The sequence below is a fragment of the Oncorhynchus keta genome, chromosome 11 (assembly GCF_023373465.1).
Source record: "Oncorhynchus keta strain PuntledgeMale-10-30-2019 chromosome 11, Oket_V2, whole genome shotgun sequence".
Lineage (NCBI taxonomy): Eukaryota > Metazoa > Chordata > Actinopteri > Salmoniformes > Salmonidae > Oncorhynchus > Oncorhynchus keta.
In genome coordinates this window covers 47,162,295-47,189,485 of record NC_068431.1, presented here as the reverse complement: position 1 = coordinate 47,189,485, position 27,191 = coordinate 47,162,295, and the positions used below count along the sequence as shown (strand labels likewise).

The following is a 27,191-nucleotide window of genomic DNA, read 5'->3' as shown; positions in this document are numbered from 1 at the left end:
CATAATGGTGCCTGTAGAGAATTCCAGCTATACAGCACTCAATCATTGTTCATTCCGATATAAGATGATAAGAGGATAGAGGATAGAACGAATCTCGCTTTCTGTCAGCCTATTGGTATCATTTAATCCAAACAATTCCATATCTACAAAAGCACATTGTCCTCCTGACCTCACCTGAGTTATTGGGTGGCAGGACCATCTCTGTGAAGGGGCTCTTGAGGTCAGTGCCGTTGGTGCAGGCTCCCTTCAGTAAGGTGGAGATCCGCACCCTGACCTCCTTCTCCAGGTCAAACTGAGCACGGTACCATGTCCGTACAGTCCTGATCACCTAACCATTCACAGACAATATCACATTCATATTATGCATACCTCAGGCACCTGGCCATTACTACTATATTGAAAAGATTTTTAAAAAAATCTCCAATGTATTCATGATGTTCTCATGAATACATTCATGAATATTTCATTCTTACTCCCCCTAAAAATGCTGTAGGATGTTTTACAACACCCAGAATAATTCCATTGAATCTAAATACAGTTACAGCTAGTCAACCACAAATCTAGACAGATCTTAGGAGATGATATCATTGGGAAATATTGACTTCTGATGTAAATCATAACTGGTTTTGGCAGGATGTTTACGGATGGTGTATCACGTTCCTCTGTTATTCTGTGTATAAGAATACAGTAGCCTTAGGACACACAGTCCTGTCCTGGCAGACAAGTGTTGGCAGGATAAGAAGAACGCCGGGAGGTAGGTACACGTTTGACAATGTCTAGTTTTGTGTCCAGTGACTTACAGTCCATCTGCTCTGATATGTGTTGAAATACTCCAGATGGTATCTCATGGAGCAGGCAGTCAAGTTGGTCAGGTTGGCTGGAGCCGTCCAGTGGATGTAGAGCGGCCCGAGGTGGCCAGGGTCATCAATCCCAATGTTCTCAGGAGGATCCACTGGAAGTCAATGAGGTACACAGTATTTTCAGGTCAAAGGTTAATAGAGCAAAAGGCACCTGCAAGCTTGCAGTAAGCAGTAAGAGGCAATCTGTGATTGGTTCATCAATTCATTATATATATTGTTGTAACCCATCCGAAGCCAAAATATAAGCTTGTTTTATCTATTGTTTGTAAACAATTTAATTGTAAATAAGCACAGTATAGCCTCAACATGGTAAGAGCTATAATTTCGCTATTATGGATGCTCAGTCCTTGCAGCCAGTTTAGGTCGGCGGGAAAGCGGCTGTGGGAGGTCAAAATGCATGCGCACTACACCGTCACATGGCCGCGCAGCATCACAGAGTCGGCCGTAGATGTTGTAGATATTGAAATTGGGAACCAAATAGCACACACGTCTGCCCAACGTAGTTACGATGTACACATGAAACATCGGGATTATGTGGTATAGTATTGAGATCATTAGCACATTGCCTACATTCTACAGTTCTACATCGTTTATATAAATAGGCCAGGCATCAACATTCTATTCAGATGTCTCTGCGTCATTTCACCAATGGACAAACGCTCTCCAAACGACATATTCCCTACACATTTTGATATGTCGGCCAAAGATTTTCGTGCTGACTGGCGTCGAGTGTCACAATGCAGCCTTCTCTGGGTGTATAATCATTCCGCACCCGTGGGGGCCACATATCGCATCTTTTAGGCATAGCTTACCGATGGACAGTCAACATTTTCAGGTCATGGTTGGAAATACTTTAAAAATCAAATCAAATCAAATTTTATTTGTCACATACACATGGTTAGCAGATGTTAGTGCGAGTGTAGCGAAATGCTTGTGCTTCTAGTTCCGACAATGCAGTAATAACCAACAAGTAATCTAGCTAACAATTCCAAAACTACTACCTTATAGACACAAGTGTAAGGGGATAAAGAATATGTACATAAGACATATGAATGAGTGATGGTACAGAGTGGCATAGGCAAGATACAGTAGATGGTATTGAGTGCAGTATATACATATGAGATGAGTATGTAAACAAAGTGGCATAGTTAAAGTGGCTAGTGATACATGTATTACATAAGGATGCAGTAGATGATATAGAGTACAGTATATACGTATACATATGAGATGAATAATGTAGGGTATGTAAACATTATATTAGGTAGCATTGTTTAAAGTGGCTAGTGATATATTTTACATCATTTCCCATCAATTCCCATTATTAATGTGTCTGGAGTTGAGTCAGTGTGTTGGCAGCAGCCACTCAATGTTAGTGGTGGCTGTTTAACAGTCTGATGGCCTTGAGATAGAAGCTGTTTTTCAGTCTCTCGGTCCCAGCTTTGATGCACCTGTACTGACCTCGCCTTCTGGATGATAGCGGGGTGAACAGGCAGTGGCTCGGGTGGTTGTTGTCCTTGATGATCTTTATGGCCTTCCTGTGACATCGGGTGGTGTAGGTGTCCTGGAGGGCAGGTAGTTTGCCCCCGGTGATGCGTTGTGCAGACCTCACTACCCTCTGGAGAGCCTTACGGTTGTGGGTGGAGCAGTTGCCGTACCAGTCGGTGATACAGCCCGACAGGATGCTCTCGATTGTGCATCTGTAGAAGTTTGTGAGTGCTTTTGGTGACAAGCCAATTTATTCAGCCTCCTGAGGTTGAAGAGGCGCTGCTGCGCCTTCTTCACGATGCTGTCTGTGTGGGTGGACCAATTCAGTTTGTCTGTGATGTGTACGCCGAGGAACTTAAAACTTACTACCCTCTCCACTACTGTTCCATCGATGTGGATAGGGGGGTGTTCCCTCTGCTGTTTCCTGAAGTCCACAATCATCTCCTTAGTTTTGTTGACGTTGAGTGTGAGGTTATTTTCCTGACACCACACTCCGAGGGCCCTCACCTCCTCCCTGTAGGCCGTCTCGTCGTTGTTGGCAATCAAGCCTACTACTGTTGTGTTGTCCTCAAACTTGATGATTGAGTTGGAGGCGTGCGTGGCCACGCAGTCGTGGGTGAACAGGGAGTACAGGAGAGGGCTCAGAACGCACCCTTGTGGGGCCCCAGTGTTGAGGATCAGCGGGGTGGAGATGTTGTTGCCTACCCTCACCACCTGGGGGCGGCCCGTCAGGAAGTCCAGTACCCAGTTGCACAGGGCGGGGTCGAGACCCAGGGTCTCAAGCTTGATGACGAGCTTGGAGGGCACTATGGTGTTAAATGCCGAGCTGTAGTCGATGAACAGCATTCTCACATAGGTATTCCTCTTGTCCAGATGGGTTAGGGCAGTGTGCAGTGTGGTTGAGATTGCATCGTCTGTGGACCTATTTGGGCGGTAAGCAAATTGGAGTGGGTCTAGGGTGTCAGGTAGGGTGGAGGTGATATGGTCCTTGACTAGTCTCTCAAACTTCATGATGACGGAAGTGAGTGCTACGGGGCGGTAGTCGTTTAGCTCAGCTACCTTAGCTTTCTTGGGAACATGAACAATGGTGGCCCTCTTGAAGCATGTGGGAGCAACAGACAGGGATAGGGATTGATTGAATATGTCCGTAAAAACACCAGCCAGCTGGTCTGCGCATGGTCTGACGGCGCGACTGGGGATGCCGTCTGGGCCTGCAGCCTTGCGAGGGTTGACACGTTTAAATGTTTTCCTCACGTCGGCTGCAGTGAAGGAGAGTCCGCATGTTTTAGTTGCGGGCAGTGTCAGTGGCACTGTATTGTCCTCAAAGCGGGCAAAAAAGTTATTTCGTCTGCCTGGGAGCAAGACATCCTGGTCCGTGACGGTGCTGGTTTTCTTTTTGTAATCCGTGATTGACTGTAGACCCTGCCACATACCTCTTGTGTCTGAGCCGTTGAATTGAGATTCTACTTTGTCTCTATACTGACGCTTAGCTTGTTTGATTGCCTTGCGTAGGGAATAGTTACACTGTTTGTATTCGGTCATGTTTCCAGTCACCTTGCCCTGATTAAAAGCAGTGGTTCACACTTTCAGTTTCACGCGAATGCTGCCATCAATCCACGGTTCTGGTTTGGGAATGTTTTAATCATTGCTATGGGAACGACATCTTCAACGCACGTTCTAATGAACTCGCACACCGAATCAGCGTATTCGTCAATGTTGTCGTCTGATGCAATACGGAACATATCCCAGTCCACGTGATGTAAGCAGTCTTGGAGTGTGGAATCAGATTGGTCGGACCAGCGTTGAACAGACCTCAGCGCGGGAGCTTCTTGTTTTAGTTGCTGTCTGTAGGCAGGGATCAGCAAAATGGAGTTTTGCCGAAAGGAGGACGGGGCTGGGCCTTATATGCGTCGCGGAAGTTGGAATAGCAATGATCCAAGGTTTTTCCAGCCCTGGTTGCGCAATCGATATGCTGATCAAATTTAGGGAGTCTTGTTTTCAGATTAGCCTTGTTTAAATCCCCAGCTACAATGAATGCAGCCTCCGGATATATGGATTCCAGTTTGCAAAGAGTCAAATAAAGTTAGTTCAGAGCCATCGATGTGTCTGCTTGGGGGGGAATATATACGGCTGTGATTATAATCGGAGAGAATTCCCTTGGTAGATAATGCGGTCTACATTTGATTGTGAGGAATTCTAAATCAGGTGAACAGAAGGACTTGAGTTCCTGTATGTTGTTATGATCACACCACGTCCCGTTAACCATAAAGCATACGCCCCCGCCCCTCTTCTTACCAGAAAGATGTTTGTTTCTGTCGGCGCGATGCGTGGAGAAACCAGCTGGCTGCACCGTCTCCGATAGAGTCCCTCCAGTGAGCCATGTTTCCGTGAAGCAAAGAACGTTACAGTCTCTGATGTCCCTCTGGAATGCTACCCTTGCTCGGATTTCATAAACCTTGTTGTCAAGAGACTGGACACTGGCGAGGAGAATGCTAGGGAGTGCTGCACGATGTGCCCGTCTTCGGAGTCTGACCAGAAGACCGCTTCGTTTTCCCCTTTTTCCAAGTCGTTTTTTGGGGTGGCCGGCTGGGATCCATTCCGTTGTCCTGGGTGAAAGGCAGAACGCAGGATCCGCTTCGCGAAAGTCATATTCTTGGTCGTACTGATGGTGAGTTGACGCTGCTCTTATGTTCGGTAGTTCCTCTCGACTGTATGTAATGAAACATAAGATGACCTGGGGTACCAATGTAAGAAATAACACGTAAAAAAAACCTAAAAACTGCATAGTTTCCTAGGAACGCGAAGCGAGGCGGCCATCTCTGTCGGCGCCGGATGTTGTTTTATCAGGAAATATCATTAAAAAAATGGATAAAAGCGTGTTTTCTGATTACAGTACTTGTCCCATGCATTCTTTTCACCTTATTTTGTAAATACATTCATCACATATTCAAATAAAATTGTATTCGTCACATGCGCCGAATACAACAGGTAACAGACCTTACAGTGAAATGCTAACTTACAAGCCCTTCACCAACATTGCAGTTTTAAGAAAATTAAGTGTTAAGAAATTATTTACCAAAATAAACTGAAGTAAAACAAAAAAAACAAGGTAAATAAATAGAAAAGGTAGGTTTTCCTTTTGTCCAGGTGGGAAATGACAGTGTGGAGTGCAATAGAGATTGCTTCATGTGTGGGTCTGTTGGGGCGGTATGCAAATTGGAGTGGGTCTAGTATTTCTGGGATAACGGTGTTGTGAACCATGACCAGCCTTTCAAAGCACTTCACGGCTACAGACATGCGTGCTACTGGTCGGTAGTCATTTAGGCAGGTTATCTTGGTGTTCTTGGGCACAGGGAATATGGTGGTCTGCTTGAAACATGTTGGTATTACAGACTCAGTCAGGGACAGGTTGAAAATGTAATTGAAGACACTTGCCAGTTGGTCAGCACATGCACGGATTCACATCCTGGTAATCCGTCTGTTCCTGCAGCATTGGGAATGTTGACCTGTTTCAAGGTCTTACTCACGTCGGCTATGGAGAGCATGATCACACAGTCGTGCGGAAGAGCTAGTGCTCTCAAGAATGCTTCAGTACTGCTTGCATCAAAGCGAGCATAGAAGTAATTAAGCTCGTCTGGTAGGCTTGAGTCAATGGCAGTTCGCGGCTGTGCTTTCCTTTGTAGTCCGTAATAGTTTGCAAGCCCTGCTGCCTCTGGATGAGCATTTTCATGTTTGCTTGTGGCCTTATGCAGATCGTTGAGTGCGGTCAGTGGCAGTATCAGTTTGTGGTGGTAAATAGACAGCTAAAATATAGATGAAAACCCTCTTGGTAAATAGTGTGGTCCTCAGCCTGCATAAGCTAGATTTTTGTTAAGTGTGATGTTTCTGTTCCTTGTTCCTCTCTTCTTTGTGCCAGAGTAATTGTAAGAATTTGATGGTATAGAAATAAGTTAATAAACTTGACATTAACTCTAGTCTTCTCTCTTCATTTTAACCACAAACAAAGTCACTTCCAATCTATTATATTCTCATTTAGCTCAGTTGGTAGAGCATGGAGCTTTGTGGCTTCGATTCCCACAGGGGACAAGTATGAAAAATGTATTTACTCACGACTGTAACTTTTTATTATTGCCAGTATAATTTAGGAGCTTTGACATGCGTCGTCCAAATAGCGGCTGAAGGGAAAATGTGATCTAATCCAGATCTCTTGGCGACATCTTGCCAATGTGCAAACACTCTCTGTGATGCTGAGCGGCCATGTGACTGTGCAGTGTGCTTTCATTTCAACCTCCCACACTCACCACCACCCACCTAGCCATGTGCTGTCTGGATATAACCACCTATATAGCCTATATATAGGGGTGGCAGGGTAGCCTAGTGGTTAGAGCGTTGGAAGGTTGGGAGTTCAAACCCCCGAGCCGACAAGGTACAAATCTGTCGTTCTGCCCCTGAACAGGCAGTTAACCCACTGTTCCTAGGCCGTCATTGAAAATAAGAATTTGTTCTTAACTGACTTGCCTGGTTAAATAAAGGTAAAATAAAATAAAAAATATATATAGTACAGTGTATTTGACAGCCCATCACATTCTTGTACAAACATAACTTTGAACGAAAATCTGCCTGGTATTATGAGATATTACACAGGAAAACAGTGATTAATGAATGGAAAGACACCTGCAGAGACTAACCTGTAAATTGTTGTGACTTGATGCACTGACTCCAATCAGATATAAGCATTAATATGGCTGTCAACTGCCACGTTTTACTCTTCAACATTCTTCTGGCCCCTGGAACATGAGAATGTAATTGTAGAATTTACTATTGATAAATCAATCATATTTATCCAGTTGGGGAAGCTACAGTACTCTGAAAATATAGTTTACTAAGATACCAATTATTAATAAACACTGGAAGTAGTTAAGCTACAATACAACTACAAATAAATAACATAGTTTACTTAACTAAAGTCACTTTGAAAAAGTAGTTCACCACATCCACACAATTTTGTGAAAAATGATCATATCTTAATCTGAAATATCAGACTACAAATTGCAAGACAGATCAATCTGAGGTCATATGTTAACAGAATGTGTAATTTAGCCGTGGGACATCTTAATTGGGCATGGGACACAAGCTAAGGCTTGATTACCCATTAGCTGGCCACCTTTGATGAGGGTGTTTAGTGATTAAAGGCCGAAACACCCACTGATTCGAAGGCACACTACTGAGTATGTGTCCCAAAATTGACATCTTACCCCAGTCTAAGAAATAAAACTCCCATGCCACTCTGTCAACATCACGGCAAATCTCATGTGAGTGCATTCCATCTATTGGCACAATGGACAGTTTTTAACATCTCGTCCCGTGTTTTATGATTCTTTTAAACACAAAAATAATGTTTCAATTGAGAATTAGGCAGGTCTGCCTACTTCGCTTACAATTTCTTATTTTTGCAATAAAATTAGTGGTTTCATTAGTTGTTTGGTTTGTTGAAATATGGTCTCAGAGTATTTTGTATTATTCTGTACATAAATCTGAGAAATCAGTATCATGTATTATGGTATTTATTCATTTGTGGATGTCCATCACCGATTTTGTATGATATGTTAAGAATTACAATTGGTATTATATGTTACGTATTTGCAAAATGTACAATATACTATGAATTTTCTAAATGTAAAATATGTAAAGAATTTGCTCAAATGTATGATATGTTAAGAATTCTAGCTAGGTGACTAACATTAGCTAGCTCACTACCGTTAGCAAGGCTAGGGGTTAGGCTTAGGGGTTAGGGTTAAGTTTAAGAGTTAGGTTAAAGGGTTAAGGTTAGGGTTAGGGTTAGCTAAACGGGTTAACGTTGGAGTTATGCGAAGGGATGGCTAAAAGAGTTAAGGTTAGAGTGAGGGGAAGGGTTAGCTAACATGCTAAGTAGTTGCAAAGTAGCAAAACATTTGTAAGTAGTTGAAAAGTTGCTAAAATGCTAAAGTTGTCTGTGATGAGATTCGAACATGCAACCTTTGATTTGCTAGATGTTTGCGTTATATGTATTACAGCACTTTTTGTACATAGTTCCCCGATTTTAAGGGACCAAAAGTATTGGGACATTCACTTACATGTGTTTTAAAGATGGTAAAAAGTTAAGTATTTGGCGCTATATTCACAGCATGCAATGACTACATCAAGCTTGACTAACCCTAACCCTTTGTTGGATGCATTTGCTGTTCGTTTTGGTGACATTTCAGATTATTTTGTGGCCAATAGAAATGAATGGTAAATAATGTGTCATTTTGGAGTCACTTTTATTGTAAATAAGAATGGAATGTCTGATAGGTGAGAATTGTCTGTTAATTGAATGATTACAATATTCCACCCTGAAACATATCATTGTATGGAATTGATTAGAATGTATAAAATCATAATCAATAAATGTGTAGACCTAGTCAGAATTAGGCTAAAGACAAAATGTCTTTATGGTATTTTAAACACAGACTGTCTGAGCTTGGTGCCGACCTGACTAGAGATTTGGGAGAGAACGGGGAGTACGTCTCAAGGACAAGGTCACTATCTCTGTCGGCTGGGTAGTGAGACAGACAGTGGTCTTACAAACCTCGGGAATTGGTCAGAGCTATTGATTGATTGTTATTATCATTGGGATTGGAAATTCTCTTATCAATTGGTCCTTCGAGCCGGATTTCAATACCTGTTTTCTGTCGTCCCATGGGAGCGCCAAAAACCGTGCACGGACGGATCCTTCTGGTCCTTCTGTAGCTCAGTTGGTAGAGCATGGCGCTTGTAACGCCAGGGTAGTGGGTTCGATCCCCGGGACCACCCATACGTAGAATGTATGCACACATGACTGTAAGTCGCTTTGGATAAAAGCGTCTGCTAAATGGCATATATTATTATTATATTATTATATTATCCGTAAGTTAAAGACCTGACCTCTGGAAATTGAGGTTCCATTTCAGGCCGGTGGCAAACTGGTACACAACAGAAAACAGGGACGAAATCCAACCAACATTGAATTCTCAGCTGCAAGATAAGGTCGGTGATCTTTATTCATTAGTTTGGGGTTAAATTCTAAACTTACAAAAATTAGAGCAAGATAAAGGTGAGGGAGGATTTTTAACTGTAAAACTAACGTTAAGTAAGCTTTGTATCGGGTATACCGTCCATATAATCTAATGTAGAGAAAGTTTAAGACAAAAGTATCTATGTTAGTGTTGGCGGCACTGGGTCACAGATCTAATTAAGAAATGTTGAAGTACAGTATCTAACAGTAAGACCTAAAACTAAAACTGGTTGAAGTTTGGTATCTAACAGTAAGACCTAAAAGTAAAGCTGGTTGAAGTACAGTAGCCGGAAAACGTAATATAGAAGGCAAAATAAATTATAGTCAGATCGATTGAGGGAACAGGTCCGCAATGGCCTGAGGTACAGTACATGTGCCCTACCATAAATAAAAACAGCTTAATAATTGAGGTCTGTCGAGTGTGAGCTCACACATAGGGAGTAGTGACATACACATCAATAGTGAAACACATATGAGTTATTTAATCAAAATGAATTTTAAAAGCACACACATAGATACATGTATCAGTCAGAAGTCATAAGGAACAACTAGGAATAAGTAGAACTTGTAGTCGTATAAATTGTGAGATCTAAATGATATATCAGGATTCATACAAATAATTATTGTAAAATTCGAGAAAAAATTAACGGGAGGAATTTATCAACATAGGATAAGGATAATAACGGTAAAAAGCACATACACATAGAAGATGAGACAGAAAAAGGATGGGCGGCTGTAAAAGGAGACGGGACCCCAGGACCCCAGGACAGGGGCCAGCGGTTGTTTTACAGTGAGCTGTAGATAGAGAACAGAGAGAGAGAGAGAGAGCGGACAGACAGGAGTCAAATATTTATTGCTACTCTTGGGGAAATAGGAGGAAAGATTTTAAAAAGAAAAGAGGACAGGATTTGGCAACCTTATTGAGCAAGTTACAATAAGGATATCAGCAGGGGGGGAGGAAAGTATGTGCGTGTGAGACCTAATAACTTATCAAAAGTCATAATAGTAATTATTCCTAAATTCTGAGTAGGAGATAGAGAGAGAACCAAGGGAGAGAGAGTAAGGAGAAGCCTCGCTGGGGAAACGCTTGGACCTTTAAATTATGACTATTGTCTTCTAATGCGGGAGACTCGGGTTCGTATCTCAGCCTTGGCACCGATAGACTGAAATTCATTCTGATTGTAATCCAAATACTGATATGTTTTGCCGGGAGAGATACGGTTAGTTAGTGTTTCTATAGGATATAAACTGAATGTTTTAATAGCTTGTTTAGGTTAAATTAAAAGACTAATCCATTCAAAATAATAGTGGGGCGATTTCGTTGGAATGCGTTGTCTTGCCTAAATGGACCGCTGGAATAACGTATTGGGAATGGAGTCGTATTTAAATTGAATCATAGAAGAGACAGTTAACCCAAGTCTAATGAATTCTACATAACAGTGGAGAGATAATTGCGATAGATTGACTGACATACTTTATATATTTATTGAAGTACATGGTACTTTTACATTTTGGACATTTCATAAAGGGGAAGCCGAAAGAGAAGAGAAAGTTGGAACGTTTGGTTTCACTCTTACGATAGAATTCAAGCAGAACTCAGTCTGAATAGGGGTTAGATTTTTGCCTAGAGGCAGGAATAGGAGAGTTGGTTGCAGTGTTGCCAACTAATTTTCAGGGTAGATTTGCTAGAGGAAGGTTGATTTGTTGCTAAAAGATGTTGTGATATCATTGCGTGTTAACGTAATACTGTGTCATTACGTAGAATACACAATACCGTTACTCAAATTGATTTGACAGTTGTTCAGGTACAGACTTCCACTCTTTTCTGTACTTCTGGCAGTACAATATTGATTGAGAGATGTTGATTGATGTTGTAAGTTCTGTTCGAGATCAAACATTCGTGACCAACTATATTCACTGGGTTTGGCTTGTCGAACCCGTACTGCTGCTGTTGTAGTCAACCAACAATAAATAGCAAATAGCTGAAATTGCTGCTGCCTGGGCACGGGCTGAGCGCCTGCTGCTGACGTCACTCACAATGCACTTTTGCAGCCAGCCAATGATGTTGTGACTGAGGGTGTGACAGAGAAAATTGCTTGTGTAATTTAGAGGGAAAATGCGTGCATTATAGATTTGAGTCCCTTTTCAAAAGTTGCTAAAAGTTCCAAATACATTTTTAGAAGTAGCTGAATATCACCAGGGTATTTTATTTTAAAGGGACAGTGCACATTTATCACAGTTGTGTGTGTCTAATGGCAGGGTATTCCTATCAAGCATTTTGGGGAGACTATTTGGAGAAAGACTGAATGCGTTACATGAAACATTGAGGAAATTTAAAACTAATGACTGGAGGGAGTAGATTTCTATGTTTCCCAGAGACAAGATATCTTAAAGGGGTACACTCACATGTGGAATATTAGGAGTTTTATTTTCTGAGTTTTAATTAAACACGTGAATTATTTAGATAAAGGGTTCTTTAATACGTCTAATATAGTATGGAACACGACTGTAAAAGGGTGGTATAACCTTTGACCTCTATCATGGCTTTCCCTTGTGGTTTGATCAGCCTCAGGGGAGGGCCATTTGGATAATGAATTTGTGGTCATTTGGGATACTGGTTTTAAGGTAAATTAATTCGAATGGAGTTTATGGCTCTTGGACATAATCATAGATTGAACCACATTGGAGAAAGTGGAATTGAGGCAGGACAAATTATGAGGAGCGGGGGAATAAACTCTAGTGAGGAAGAGGAAGAGGTTCAGGATTCTGTTGTAAACACTGACTGAAGGTTTCGAATTGGCTACTATTGATTTAGTATTACAACAGGAAAAAAAATCCCATTTATCATCAATAATAAATAGGGGAAGACATGGTAGGTACATTGAGGTGTGGACAGGAAATATTTTAAGCCAATAGGGCAGGAAAATACATGATAGAAAAATAGTGATTTTATAAGCATTAAAATTATTCATGAAAATAAATAAGTTGCAGATCTTAGGGATGGTAAATTACTGTTGATAAGGTATCCCACACTATGCAACATATATTGAATTATTGATGAGACTGATTTTAAGGTTAACCCATGTTATTGTTAGATAAAATACAGTGGACTCCCGAAGGAGAGATTTCATTAGTACAGACAGCATGGGATATGGGTAGCATTCGTTTTGGCCTCATTTGATCAGTAGAAGATTTTTATTTAAATAGTATAAAGTGGACAGGGATATATGACATCTGTGGTGATTCAGGATTATTGATAGGATCGAGATAACCTTAATTAACCTATGTAAGGACTTTAGAAATCACCACCAGACATGTTTTTTCAAAAAATCTACGAGTTCAGATAAAGCCAAACAGTGAGACACTTAGTTCATGTTTGGAAAAAACACATAGTTGTTACGGACTGTTATGAGAAAGAGCTACAGACAGATAGGGGAAAAGGCAGACAGAGGAGCCCTCCCCGCACTGCTGAGACCTTGAAAGTTTGAGAGCAGAGAGGAGAAGGTTAATAAGGGGGGCCAGGACATGAGCAAGATAACAGAATGGGTAGATAGCAGTTACTGTGGGGAGACAAAAGGGGAATGAAAGCTTTGTTGGTTTCTGGAAACAAGGTGTTAACCACGGAAGCGTTGCCCGGAAATTATTCAGCGCAACAGGCCGGAATATTAGCATTGACTAGGGCCTGTGAAATAAAAAAGGAGAGAAAGATTACGGTTTACATAGACAAGCACATATACATCCAAGCCCATAGAAAACAGCACAGGTAACTTAAAGTAGATATATATTGATACAGGGGCGAAGCCATGTATCAAAGGGGGGATGGGATAGGGCACTTTGTGGCCTTTTGGATAATACTAAAAAAAATGTTTTATTACGTTCCCAACTTACTTGGCAGACACGATTAGATAGAACAAGTAGAAGACTGTTTGTTAACCAAACCCGTATGTCAAAGATTTTATGTCCTACAGGAGAACTACAGAAGGAGATTACCCACGGGATTGGGCCAGGGGACTGGGTCTGGGTCCAATAATTAAAGAGAAAGGACTGGAAGCAGCCACAGTGGGAGGGACCATACCAAGTACTTCCTGGTGACAGCCTTCGCTGTGAGAATAGCTGAAGTAGCTACCTGGGTTCAAAAGGGTAAGACACACGGACACTGTCGAACAATCACAGTCATCACAATCATCTTTCTAATTCCCTGATCCAGTCATTTTATCACTGTGTTTGTTCATAGAAGTATGGCCTAGCCTCTGGCTGCTGATATGTTTTCAGGGAAAGGGTGGGGCTTTACAGGAGTGCTGGTTGATCTGAGCTGTCTTATCGTGGGAGCCATATTCCTGATACACCACACCCTACCTGAGTATGCAGAGGGTGGTAACTTGACCCATGGTTTAGACGATGAGGATTTTGTATTAACCAAGCATAATAGATCCGTAGGTTGGGATAGACAGGAAGTATAGTGAAGGTGAGGGTTTTTGACTGCAATCCGGAGAGAGATGTATTGCATAAAGATACGCCTTACCCTTAAAAATGTCATGAAAGAGCATCTAGGGTTATGGTTGGTTGGATTTGACCAGTTTTCGGTCGACACCCTAGTACGGTTCCGGGTAGAGGAGGTTAGGACAGGGGCTAACTCTATCGTCAGCAAGAGAACTAGCAGAGCTTCTGACACAACAGACACTGACAACAGATTAGTCCAGAGCCAAGGGCCGGTGTGGATAGTGCAGACGAAAGATCTTAAGGAAGTGATTGAGGTGGTTATGGAGATTCTAACCTTTGATTAGAATGGATCCACTATACAGCCAGATCAGTAGTGAAAGAAGAATGTTATGCCTGCGCCACAGCCAAACATCAGCTGACTACCATCCCCTTTCCATTTGATGGAATTGATACATCTAGGGGAATGGCCTGTATGGTAAAGCTGTTCATGAAGGCAGGGAAGACAGACGATGACAGTTGCATTGATCTGCATCCCCATGTGCCCATCACCTCCAGGCTTTCACAGTTACAGGTGGCCACTATTATTGTATGGCCCGAGGACTTTAGTAAGATAAAAAGGCCTAGAACGGATGTCTGGGGGTTTGTGGAGGTGTGAGGCTGGGGCCTAACCTGCCTACCAATTGAACCGGTAGTTGTGCACTAGTGCAGTTAGGCATGCCCTTCACCCTTACCAAACACAAAGACCTAGAGCCAGGTAGAAGAGAGAGAGAGAGGGAGTGCTCCGTCTGAATCTTTTAACAATAGAATTTACATAGGATAGTATTGGATATGTTACTAGCTGAAAAGGGTGGTGGCGTGTGTGATATTCGGAAGTATAATGTTGTACGTTTATCCCCGATAACACAGCTCCAGGCGGATCAGTGACCAAGGCCCTGCCTGGTTTAACCACCTTAGGTCATGAATTGGCTGAGAACTCTGAGGTAGATAATTCTCTTACAAATTTTTTGATAGTGTGTTTGGGAAATGGAAAATGTCATAATCACTGTGTTGTGGGCAACCTTCACCTGTATGAGTATTTTGGTTCTGTGTGGGTGTTGCTTGGTCCCTTGCATGAAAGTTTTGCTTATCAGGACTCTGGAGAGATCAGTGGTGCAACAGATGGTGAGGTACGGACCGATTTCGAGCTCCAGCCTGTGTGATGCCGAATACGGTCCTCCAGGCCTAGGAGATGGCTCCGTTTCTTTTAACTATGAGGAGCCAATGTTGGATGAGAATATTTTTTAGGGTTAAGACAGTTATTTATGAAGATTGTAATAAAAACCTAAACAGGAAGTGTTCGGATACTTAATGTAGGCCTATGACTGTCATTGATGGATAAGGAATGAAAATACACACATTGATTTTGTGAGATTGATTTTGACGATATTAACAAAATTAGACGTGTCATTTTTTGTAGTTAATGTTTAGGCAATAGTTGGCAGCAGGATATGATAAGCAAAGTATTGGTCTGGATTATTCTTGTATACAATTGATGTATCAGTGTGTGTTATTTAGTCATTTAGGGTGGATTGATAGGTGACAATTGTCTGTTAATATAATGATTAGAATATTCCGCCCTGAAACATAATTGTATGGAATTGATTAGAATGTATAAAATCATAATCAATAATCAAGTCCTAATCAGAATTAGGGTAAAGACAATATGTCTTTATGGTATTTTAAACACTGACTGTGTCTGAGCTTGGTGCCGACCTGACTAGAAATTTGGGAGAGAACAGGGAGTACGTCTCAAGGACAAGGTCACTATCTCTGTCGGCTGGGTAGTGAGACGGACATGTGTGTGCGTCTGTTTGTGTGCATGTGTGCATGTGGGTATGTTTGTGTACGTGTGGGCGTGCGAAGTCAGTATAAAATGCATTGATTTGTATTCTTGACTTCAGAACGTTCCGTGAATAAACTTTTGTCTGTTTCATTCGACCAGGATCTAACAAATTCTGGTTTGCAGACAGAGTAATATCATTTAATTGGGTGATGTACCTGGAGAACATAATTCTCCTATCAATGTCTCTAAACACTTCTACATTAATGTGGATGCTACCATGATTACTGACAATCCTGAATGAATCGTAAATCATGATGAGTGAGAAAGTTAAAGAAGCACAAATATGATAACCCCCGCCCAAATAAAAATGCTAACTTCCGTTATTGTAATAGTGAGACGTTAGCACAGCGTTTCCTAAACTCGGTCATCGGGACCCCAAGGGGTGCACGCTTTGGTTTTTGTCCTAATCAGCTGATCCAAATGATCAAAGCTTGGTGATTAGTTGATTATTTTAATCAGCTGTGTAAGGCTAAGGCAAAAAACAAAACTTGCATGCTTGGGGTCCCGAGGACAGAGTTTGGGAAACACTTGGTTAGCATGTCTTGGGGATATGATATTTGTGTGTATATCTTTCTCACTCATCATTATTCACATAAATTCAAGACACTTCACTCAGAGCATTTAGTATTATTTCTGTACGTAAATCCGAGACACTCCATTTGGTATGATATGTTACATTTCTTATGGTATGTATTAATTTGTGCATGTCCTTCAACCATTTCTCATGATATGTTTACAAATGAGCGGTATGATATTGTAACAACCCTGGGGTTATAAGCTCGGATATCAACTCTGCTGCTGGAGCATTCTTTTGCGGCACAGTCGATAGCGCGCTGGACTTCGGGCTAGAAGGTTGAGGGTTCGAGACCTGCTCCCTGCCTGTTTCATTACATTGGTGTCAGAAGTGATCAGACATTGCATCCACCACAGTGTGTGTGCTTGGCCGGTGAGCGCGTTCCTATAAGATGTAGAGTTGCAAGCTAGCGCGAGGACGCACTCTTTTGAAAGGAAGGAGTTGTTTAACGACCCTGGGGTTATAAGCGCGGATATCGACTCTGCCGCTTGAGAATGCTTTTGGGGCACAGAAGGTCAAGGGGTCAAGGCCTGCTCCCTGCCTGTTTCATTACAATATGTTAGGAATTTGCTAAATGTACCACATTTTATTAATTCAAATTTGTGTTGCAAACTTTAGCTAGGTGGCTAATGCTAACATTAGTTAGCTGGCTAGGGTGAGGTTCAAGTTTAGTTAAAAGGGTTAAGATTAGGGGAAGGGTTAGCTAACATGCTAAGTAGTTGCAAAGTAACTAAACAGTAGTAAGTAGTTGAAAAGTTGCTAATTAGCTAAAATTGTCTGTGATTAGATTTTTAAAAAACCTTTAGGTTGCTAGATGTTCGTGTTAATCACCAACCCTGACCAACCAACCTCCTTTCGTTTTTGCCTTAAGTAACTTTCTGTCTTATGTAACCATACCAAACATAATATATCATACTAAATTACTAAATAGAACATCCCGGATTTACGTTTACTATGTAACGTGTAATGTGAGACTAGGCTGCGCCAGCTAACATAGTTTAGCCTGGTTTATGCCGTACATTGCAGTTTGTCAGCGAAGACGTGCTTTTGGCATTCGTTTGAAGATTTAGAAGCTGAGGAACCATTTCACACGGCCTGCGTTTCTGGACTCGGTTGAAGAATTGGGCGCGGGTGATTAGGAGGACTATGTTGGCATCGGCCGAAGAGGGGTGTTCACTGAACTTTGTCAGGTCACTGGTCTAAAGAAGAGAGCGGTTTGCATTGTCCATTAGAGACGGAGTCTGGCTGGAGCCGAAGAATCGTTGCCTAAATACAAACTTGGCGTTCGGGCAGAGGATTACGTGACACGCACAGTGTGACAAACTCTGCTGGGTTATTGCGTGACATTCTGTGTTTAATAGCCAAATGGATTATTGTGAACTGCAAACTCTGTGTCAGTTGTGTCCACAGCACGCTCGACCCCATAGTAGGGTATACTACAATACAATGGCTATAATGTAACACATTTGCCTCTAAATGTTCAACATCCACTGAAGTAGCTAGCTAGCAAATGTATCAGATATCTATAGTAGTTTCCTTGGTAACCAAACAGACTTGCTTCAAACCAGCAGTCCTGGCTTGCTATTATGAAAATCGAATTCAACCATGCCAATGTTTTCAATTCGACTTGCTTTCAAATGCAGCTCAAACACAGAACATGTAAGAATGAACTATAGCCACTGAATTCTACCGTGGGAAATGATGTACGTTCTAGAATGCCCTTCAAGACAATCTTTAATAATAATGTAGCGACCCGCACAGACAGCTATGTGTTAGGCTAGGAGGTGGTTGTGTTGTACTGACCAGTACCCGGTGTTCGCGGGGTCCGACCTGTCAATCAACCTGCTATCTGCCAATCACGGGAATGCCTGGAATGTTCTGATGCCGGGCATCCTGGTGGTTGGCGGAGTGGCGTGGAGGGGGGTTGGGCAGGGGGGTGGAGCATTGGAAGTTAAGACCAGGTTCAGCCTTTGTTCTCTCTCTCTTACGTCTGGGTTTCACAAGAGAAGGTCACGATTGGCTTGTGGGTTATCTGTCATCTATTTGGCGTGTGCTACGGCCCAAACAGTAGCCTGTGTAAAGTTGGTGTAATAAACCGTAAATTCGTAAACTCAAGCCTCTGTCTGGACAATTGTTCATTTATGATCTAGTCAGGTCATTACATTGGTGTCAGAAGTAAAAACGTTGATACAAGTTAGCCAGCTAGCTAGCTGACTTATGTGGCTAGCTACCGTAGGTGAGAACGGGGATTGAAAATGCTTCGAGGGAATCCGAAAGTGAAGGTGGAGGTAGGGGACGATTATGGCCAAGGAGGTGCGTGTGAATGGACGTCGGGGGCTCTGTCTGAGGAGATCGCCAGGGCGTCGGAGCGCAGAGGCCGCTTGAGGGAGGACGTTAGAGCGATGGCGGCTGAAGCGGGCATGAGTGCTTCGTCGAATGTATTTCGCGCGGATTCTGGTGGGCGGACCGAAGTGGTGACGTCGACGCGGCGTGACGAGGAATCTGGGGCTCAGGATGTAAACAAACATGGCGGCGCCCAGTTCCCGGCTGCGTCCGTATCTGTTAAGACCCCGAAGTATTCCGGTAAGGCGGATTGGGAAGCTTTTCATGCTCAGTTTGAACTGTTAGCTCATTTTAGGGGGTGGTCGGATGAAGAAAGGGCACTGCAGTTGGCTTTATGCCTCATGGATGAAGCTCTGGCCTGTTTGATATTGATTAGCCCCGAGGACAGGCATGATTATGGGGCTTTAGTGGGAGCACTGAGGAGGCGCTATGGACAGTGTGTACAGCCCGGGCTACTGCGCTCCGAACTGAGTAATAGACGCAGGCAGCCTGGAGAGCCTCTACGGGTGCTAGCTAATGACATTGAGAGCCTCTCTCGGCGGGCATATGCTCACATGCCCCCCTCCGTGCAGAGCGAGCTAGCACGGGACCAGTTCATACAGGCGCTCTCTCCTACGGAGCTGCGCATACAGACCCAGCTGGCTCATCCTAAGTCATTGCAGACAGCCTTGGAGATGGCTTTGGAGAGGGAGCTGGTGTGGGCTGGGGCTTCAGCTGGGGCTTTGGTGGGGGTGCAGGGAGACACACCCTCTGTGCGAGCTGGGGGGCAGAGCAGCCCGGAGCCGGAAAAGCCTGCTTGGGTGGCCGAAATGACAAAACTCATTCGTGCTGTGTCGCTACAGGCGGAACGAAACACACGCCCTGGTCCCAGGGTCTGCTGGGGTTGTGGCCAGCCAGGCCATCTGCGCCGAGATTGCCCCATGTCCCCCAGAGCTCAGGGAAACGGCTCGGGGTCCGCATAGACCGGGTAGTGCGGACCCCTGGCTTTCTATCCCAACCACCAGCATCTTCAGGAGGAGCCCACCGGCACAGACGGGGAAGCAAGGCTCCACTTCCCCCAGAAGCAGACGAGGGCAAGCGGATGGAGCCTGTTGTTGTGGTGGGCCGGACCTGTGTTGGGAACTTTTGTCATGTCCCTGTCACTGTGGAGGGGGTGCCCTGCTCCGCCCTGGTGGACACTGGGTCCACAGTAACCCTGGTGAGGCCAGATATTGTGCCAGGTTGGACTCAGTGTGAGCCTACAACTGTGCAGCTCCGCACAGTCACAGGTGAGCTGGCACCCATGAAAGGGAAGGGAATAATGACTCTGACAGTAGGGGGCAGGACTGTGCGTCATCCTGTGTGGGTGGCGGCTGTGCAGGACCCTTGTATCCTGGGGTTGGACTTTCTTAGGAGCACAGGCTGCCAGTTAGACCTAAATAGGGGCACACTGAGCTTCCAGGGAGGGACGGAAGTCACCATGGCCCCCCCTAATGTCACATTCACTCAACCCAACAAACCCTTTACTCCAACAGTTAAAGCAGCAGAGACTCATGGCTGCGCCCCCTCCCCCACAGCTGTGTGTTACATTCCCCCAGCTACCTCCATGACACAGCCCTCTGTGAGCCCGGGCCGCACCCCCCCAGCCCAGCTACCCCAGATGGGAGAGGAGAGGACACTGTCTGCAGTGAGGGAGATATGGGGGAGGAACTGTGTTGGTCTTGACCCTGAGCAGCAGGAACGGTTGTGGCAGTTGCTGTTTGAATTCAGAGACAGCTTTGCGTTGAGTGAGGAAGAGGTGGGTCAGACTCATCTGGTGCAGCATGAGATCGACACAGGTGATGCTCGACCCATCAAGATGCGTCCCCGCCGTATCCCGCTGGCACGCCAGGAGGCGGCAGACAAGGCTGTGTTGGAGATGCAGCGGGCAGACTTCATTGAGCCCTCAGACAGCCCCTGGGCGGCGCCAGTCGTCATGGTTCCGAAGAAGGGGGGCAAGCTGAGGTTCTGTGCGGACTACAGGCGGCTGAATGAGGTAACCAGGAAGGACTCATACCCCATACCACGTATCGATGAGTCGCTGGACCTGGTTAGGGGGTCCTCCTGGTTCTCCTCACTAGACCTCCGCAGTGGCTACTGGCAGGTGCCCCTCTCCCCAGAGGCCAGAGCCAAAACTGCATTCTCCACTAACAGAGGACACTGGCAGTTCAAGGTCCTGTGCTTTGGCCTGTGCAACGCTCCAGCTACTTTTGAGCGTTTGATGGACAGGGTGCTGGATGGCATCCCCCGACAGCAGTGTCTGGTATACCTCGATGACATCCTGGCCCATGGCAGCTCCTTCCAGTCAGCCCTGGGGGCGCTACGGCGTGTGCTGGAGAGGGTGGCTGCCGCAGGTCTGAAGCTCCACCCCGAGAAGTGCCACTTCATGAGGAGAGAGGTGTCCTTCTTGGGCCACCGAGTGGGGAAGGAGGGGATCAGCACCATGGAGGACAAGGTAGGGGCTGTCAGAGACTGGTCCACCCCCACCGACCAGCGTCAGCTGAAGAGCTTCCTGGGCCTGGCCTCGTACTACAGGAGGTTTGTACGGGGCTTCTCAAGCGTTGCTGCTCCACTGAACCGCCTGCTGCCGAAGGACAAGGCTTTCACTTGGACAGTGGAGTGTGAGGAGGCGTTCAACACCCTCAAACGTGCACTGATCGAGGCCCCCGTGCTCGCCCCCTGACCTCACCTTGCCCTTTATCCTGGACACAGACGCGAGCAATGGGGGCATGGGTGGGGTGCTGGCCCAGGTGGGGCCAGAGGGGAGAGAGTGGTGGCGTACTTCAGCAAAACATTTGACAAACATGAGCGCCGCTACTGTGTCACCCGGCGGGAGCTCTTGGCTGTTGTGGCTTCCGTCAAACACTTCAAGTACTACCTGGGTGGTCTGCCCTTTACTGTAAGGACTGACCACTCTGCTCTCCAGTGGCTCATGTCTTTCAGAGAGCCAGAGGGGCAGGTGGCACGCTGGTTGGAGGAGCTTCAGCCGTATGACTTCACGGTGGTGCACAGGGCAGGGGCACGCCACTCCAACGCCGACGCCATGTCCCGTCGGCCCTTTACTGCAGACGGCTGCCGCCACTGTGAACGGAGAGAGGGACGGGAGAGAGAGCTGCGGGCAGAGGAGGGTGTCTGTGCCACAGTGTGTCGGGCGAGCGGGCCTGTCTGCTGTGAGCTGCAGACTGTCGACGTGGCTGAATGGCGGCAGCAGCAGGGACGGGACACAGACCTACAGCCAGTGCTACAGTGGGTAGAGGCGCAGGTGAGGCCACCATGGGAAGAGGTGACAGCGCTCTCACTCGCGACCAAAGGGTTGTGGTCGAAGTTTGAGAGACTGCGGCTGGCTGATGGCGTGCTACAGCGGGCATGGAAGGAGTCAGCTACGGGAGAGGAGAGGTGGCAGGTGGTGGTCCCAAAAGCATTGCGGGAGGCTGTGCTCCAGAGTACTCAAGGGGGGGTGGGGACTGGACACTTTGGGGGTCACAAAAACACTGCGCCGTCTCCGTCAGGGCTTCTACTGGGGGCAGCACAAGAGGGATGTGGAGGACTTTTGTCGCCGCTGTGACAACTGCACAGCGAGAAAGGGCCCCCCAGGCCGCTCTCATGCTCAGCTCCAACAGTTCCCAGTGGGGGCTCCCATGGAGAGGGTGGGAGTGGATGTAGTTGGGCCGTTCCCCACCACAGACAGTGGAAACCGCTGGGTGCTCACGGCCATGGACTATTTCACAAAATGGCCCGAGGCCTATGCTCTGCCTGACCAGGAGGCAGAGACCATCGTCGGCGCCCTGACAGCGGGGATGTTCAGCAGGTTTGGAGCTGCAGAGTCCATCCACAGCGACCAAGGCAGAAACTTTGAGTCCCGTGTGTTCGCCACCATGTGTGAGAGGCTGGGTATGCACAAGACCCGCACTACTCCTCTCCATCCTCAAAGTGATGGCCTTGTGGAGCGCTTCAACAAAACGCTTGGACAGCAGCTGGCCATCGTCTCTTCCAAACACCAGCGTGACTGGGACAAGCACCTGCCTATGGTCCTCATGGCATGCCGCTCCGCTGTCCAAGACTCCACTTCCTGCACGCCTGCCCTCCTCATGCTGGGGAGAGATCCGCACCCCTGCGGAGATGGCGTTTGGTCGGCCCCTGGATAGCCCTCATGTTCCTCCGGGGCCGGAGTATGCCCGGAGACTCCAGGACCGCCTGGAGACAGCCCACACCTTCGCCAGAGAGCAGCTGGTGAATGCAGGTGTGAGGCAGAAAAGGAACTATGACGTGCACACCCGGGGAAGGCACTTTGTGGCTGGGGAGCTGGTCTGGGTCTACAGCCCCCTAAGAAAAAGGCAGATGCCCCAAGTTGGACAGTCACTGGGTGGGACCCTGCAGTGTCCTGGAGAGGGTAGGGGAGGTTGTGTACCGGGTGCAGCTTCCTCCCAGGGGAGAAAGGTGGCACTGCACCGGGACAGGTTAGCCCCATACAGAGGGGCCTCTTCTCCCCAAACCCCAGGAACCCCCACAATTCCCCTCTCTGGCAATGACATTCTCCAGGCACCCACCCTCAGGTGCCGCAGACAAGGCTCCAGACAGCCCACTCCCCCTGTCTCCCCCCCTGTGTCACCGCGTGGTTCCACAGAGCCACGGACTGTATTACCTGTTCCCGCTTCCTTGTCACCCATATCCCTGCCTTCATCCCCTGGGTCCCAGAGGGGCACTCTGCGACCATCACGGCCACACAGGCAAAGGAGACCTCCGGGTCGCTTCAGAGACTTTGTTTGTTCCCTCAGGGACGAGGGACTTTGAGGTGGGGGGGCTGTGTAGCTGTGTGTTATGTGTTAGGCTAGGAGGTGGTTGTGTTGTACTGACCAGTACCCGGTGTTCGCGGGGTCCGACCTGTCAATCAACCTGCTATCTGCCAATCACGGGAATGCCTGGAATGTTCTGATGCCGGGCATCCTGGTGGTTGGCGGAGTGGCGTAGAGGGGGGTTGGGCAGGGGGGTGGAGCATTGGAAGTTAAGACCAGGTTCAGCCTTTGTTCTCTCTCTTACGTCTGGGTTTCACAAGAGAAGGTCACGATTGGCTTGTGGGTTATCTGTCATCTATTTGGCGTGTGCTACGGCCCAAACAGTAGCCTGTGTAAAGTTGGTGTAATAAACCGTCAATTCGTAAACTCAAGCCTCTGTCTGGACAATTGTTAATTTATGATCTAGTTGAAAAGTTGCTAATTAGCTAAAATTGTCTGTGATTAGATTTTTAAAAAACCTTTAGGTTGCTAGATGTTCGTGTTAATCACCAACCCTGACCAACCAACCTCCTTTCGTTTTTGCCTTAAGTAACTTTCTGTCTTATGTAACCATACCAAACATAATATATCATACTAAATTACTAAATAGAACATCCCGGATTTACGTTTACTATGTAACGTGTAATGTGAGACTAGGCTGCGCCAGCTAACATAGTTTAGCCTGGTTTATGCCGTACATTGCAGTTTGTCAGCGAAGACGTGCTTTTGGCATTCGTTTGAAGATTTAGAAGCTGAGGAACCATTTCACACGGCCTGCGTTTCTGGACTCGGTTGAAGAATTGGGCGCGGGTGATTAGGAGGACTATGTTGGCATCGGCCGAAGAGGGGTGTTCACTGAACTTTGTCAGGTCACTGGTCTAAAGAAGAGAGCGGTTTGCATTGTCCATTAGAGACGGAGTCTGGCTGGAGCCGAAGAATCGTTGCCTAAATACAAACTTGGCGTTCGGGCAGAGGATTACGTGACACGCACAGTGTGACGAACTCTGCTGGGTTATTGCGTGACATTCTGTGTTTAATAGCCAAATGGATTATTGTGAACTGCAAACTCTGTGTCAGTTGTGTCCACAGCACGCTCGACCCCATAGTAGGGTATACTACAATACCATGGCTATAATGTAACACATTTGCCTCTAAATGTTCAACATCCACTGAAGTAGCTAGCTAGCAAATGTACCAGATATCTATAGTAGTTTCCTTGGTAACCAAACAGACTTGCTTCAAACCAGCAGTCCTGGCTTGCTATTATGAAAATCGAATTCAACCATGCCAATGTTTTCAATTCGACTTGCTTTCAAATACAGCTCAAACACAGAACATGTAAGAATGAACTATAGCCACTGAATTCTACCGTGGGAAATGATGTACGTTCTAGAATGCCCTTCAAGACAATCTTTAATACTAATAATAAATGCCAGTAAACGTGCTAACTAACTACTTCAGTGGATTCAATTATAGCCATGGTATAAAAGGGACATATCAAATCGGGGCTCTATGCGTTCTCTGGAAAATAATGAGCGTTCATTATTTTCCATAACGTATAACCCCCTCGTTGATTATCCCTTACTTATTTAAAATAGGGTTAAATGTGTAATAGTCTTGATATAAATCTTTGTTTATATTCAGAGGGAACTATTAAAACAGACATACATATTTCACGTGACTGTGAAGCAAACTACAATTCACAGCTTTAAAGAATCTTGTGAAAATAATACATAGTTGATATACACAAATTATAATCTATTAGACAGTAGCTATATTCATTAAATTCAGTGGGAAAAATTCATAAATTATTAAGGGATTAAAATACAGTAGACAAAGTTAATATACAAAGTACATGTTTTTCAAGCATATACGGTAAAAAATGCTTACACAGTGCAAGTATGCTTTTAAATCAAAGTATGTCTATACAAATGCACAGCACAATGAAAATCATACCATTTTATATACAGTTTATTAGAATATAAAGATGAGATCATTTGGATCCAAAACAGAAAGAACAGAGGATAAAAGTGCATATCCACAGACAAGAAGTACTTACTGTGAATCGAGTAAAGGTCTCAGCGGGGGATATGTAGTGTACACTGCCTGTACTTCTGGACCTTGCCAACCTGTCCTTCCAGCCTCAGAGTGTGGTCACAGATGTATTGAGGTGGAAGGGAAATCAGGGCTGGGCTGTGGCACTGATCTCGATGGGTGGGTGCTTCAGGGTAATGGTTTCTCATCCTGTTCCCAGAAATTAGGTCCTGGTTCCTGTGAATAAAGTCACAACGCTTCTCTTGAAGCTCACAGTAAAGTATACTTGGCGTACACATTGACTCTAAGTACTTTGGTGCACCAGTATCAACCAGTCAGCCTTGATCCAATTTCAGTTACTAGCACTAGAGTTATTGTTGAAACATGTAGCTACCCTTTCCTGTATAACGACAGAGAGACATTTCACTAATTATATTGTCCTGTGTGACTCGGTAGAGCATGGTGGTTGCAACACAAGTTTGTGGGTTCAATTCCCGCTGGGGCCACCCATACCAAAAATGTATGTATGCATGACTGCAAGTCGCTTTGGATAAAAGTGCATGCTAAAAAATGGCATACAGTAACTACTTATGATAATGCATACTTGTTGATCCACACAGGCCTGTCAGACCTAACTACCCCGATACAAAATGTTTCACAAAGGCAATAAAAATAATTACTATGTTATTATTTTGTAATACTTTGTAGCTTTTAACAATGATTTACATCCAAGAAAATAAAGGACCATCTTCAAGTGTAACCAGTTATTTTAAAGAATTACACTTTATTTTTCCTTTGTTTTCCAATGTTTTTTTTTGTTTTAGAAACACCCCACAATTCATACAGGATATATACACACACACACATGGGGCTCGGTCATCCAGGATCCTTGCATGCATTGTTTCTTTTAAATACAAAACCTGTATGTACAGAATACATCAGAATGCTTCTCGGCAGTATAGTGTGTAGATGATTCTTCCTGCTCTTTTAATCAAAGAATTGAAAGCTCAAAACAGCATGAGTGACGTAGACGTGAGGGACAAGTGGGAAAGCAGACTAGGCTAATGTGGATGGGTCTGGAGGAAAATGGGGCAGGTTTATAACATATACATTATACCATGACACAAAGCTTACTAATGCTCTGACATGGCAACCAATTAGGGATGAACAATTCATTTGGTATTAGGATTACCGAAGTAGAAGGCTTGTATGAAAGTTGTTTGATGTAAAGAATAAGGAACGATAGCTGGTAATTATGTTCTGTCAACAAACAATTGTACATGTTTATGTCTTGTGTCAAGAGAATCTTAAGGAATGATCTGTGTCCAACTCAAACACCAGTTGAAGAGTCTTGTCACATTGGTAGGCTACTTGATGACTATAATTACAACTAAGCATTGTTGAAGTGTTGCCTTGAGGGCCTTGGGACTTTTAATTAGAGGAGGAGATGGGCTATGTTGCATGTTTCTGGGATGAGTATAGAGATAAACAAATGGGAACACAGTAACTATGAGTCAGAGACATCAACAGCTCTTGTTCTGGCAATTGCGATGCAGTGGGGTGGGGTGGGTGGTCACTGGCGGGTAAAAGACATGCGAGGCATTCTGAACAGGGGAGGCTGCCAAACGGAATACATACTGAAACCACCAATCATCACTTAGAACATAATAAAATCATCTATCATCGAAAATTGAACTGCATCAGAGATACA

At 45.0% G+C, this 27,191-nt stretch overlaps 1 protein-coding gene across 3 annotated transcripts in view; it reads right to left on the bottom strand.

Annotated features, from left to right (window-relative positions):
* The window catches only part of LOC118390405 (interleukin-13 receptor subunit alpha-2-like), a 34,838-nt gene extending 8,966 nt beyond the window's left edge, over window positions 1-25,872 (bottom strand). Inside the window, exons 1-5 of one of the 3 annotated variants that reach the window (XM_035780937.2) lie at window positions 25,506-25,872; window positions 10,118-10,212; window positions 7,034-7,132; window positions 801-952; window positions 175-328 (exon numbers count right to left, since the gene is read on the bottom strand). In XM_035780937.2, coding sequence (XP_035636830.1) covers window positions 175-328; window positions 801-952; window positions 7,034-7,132; window positions 10,118-10,121 — 409 coding nt within the window. In that variant the 5' untranslated portion in view covers window positions 10,122-10,212; window positions 25,506-25,872. Of the gene's footprint in view, window positions 1-174; window positions 329-800; window positions 953-7,033; window positions 7,133-10,117; window positions 10,213-14,921; window positions 15,079-25,505 lie in introns of those variants that run through there. The other 2 variants (XM_035780938.2, XM_035780939.2) reach the window with 2 other exon arrangements.
* Window positions 25,873-27,191: the final 1,319 nt, after the last annotated feature.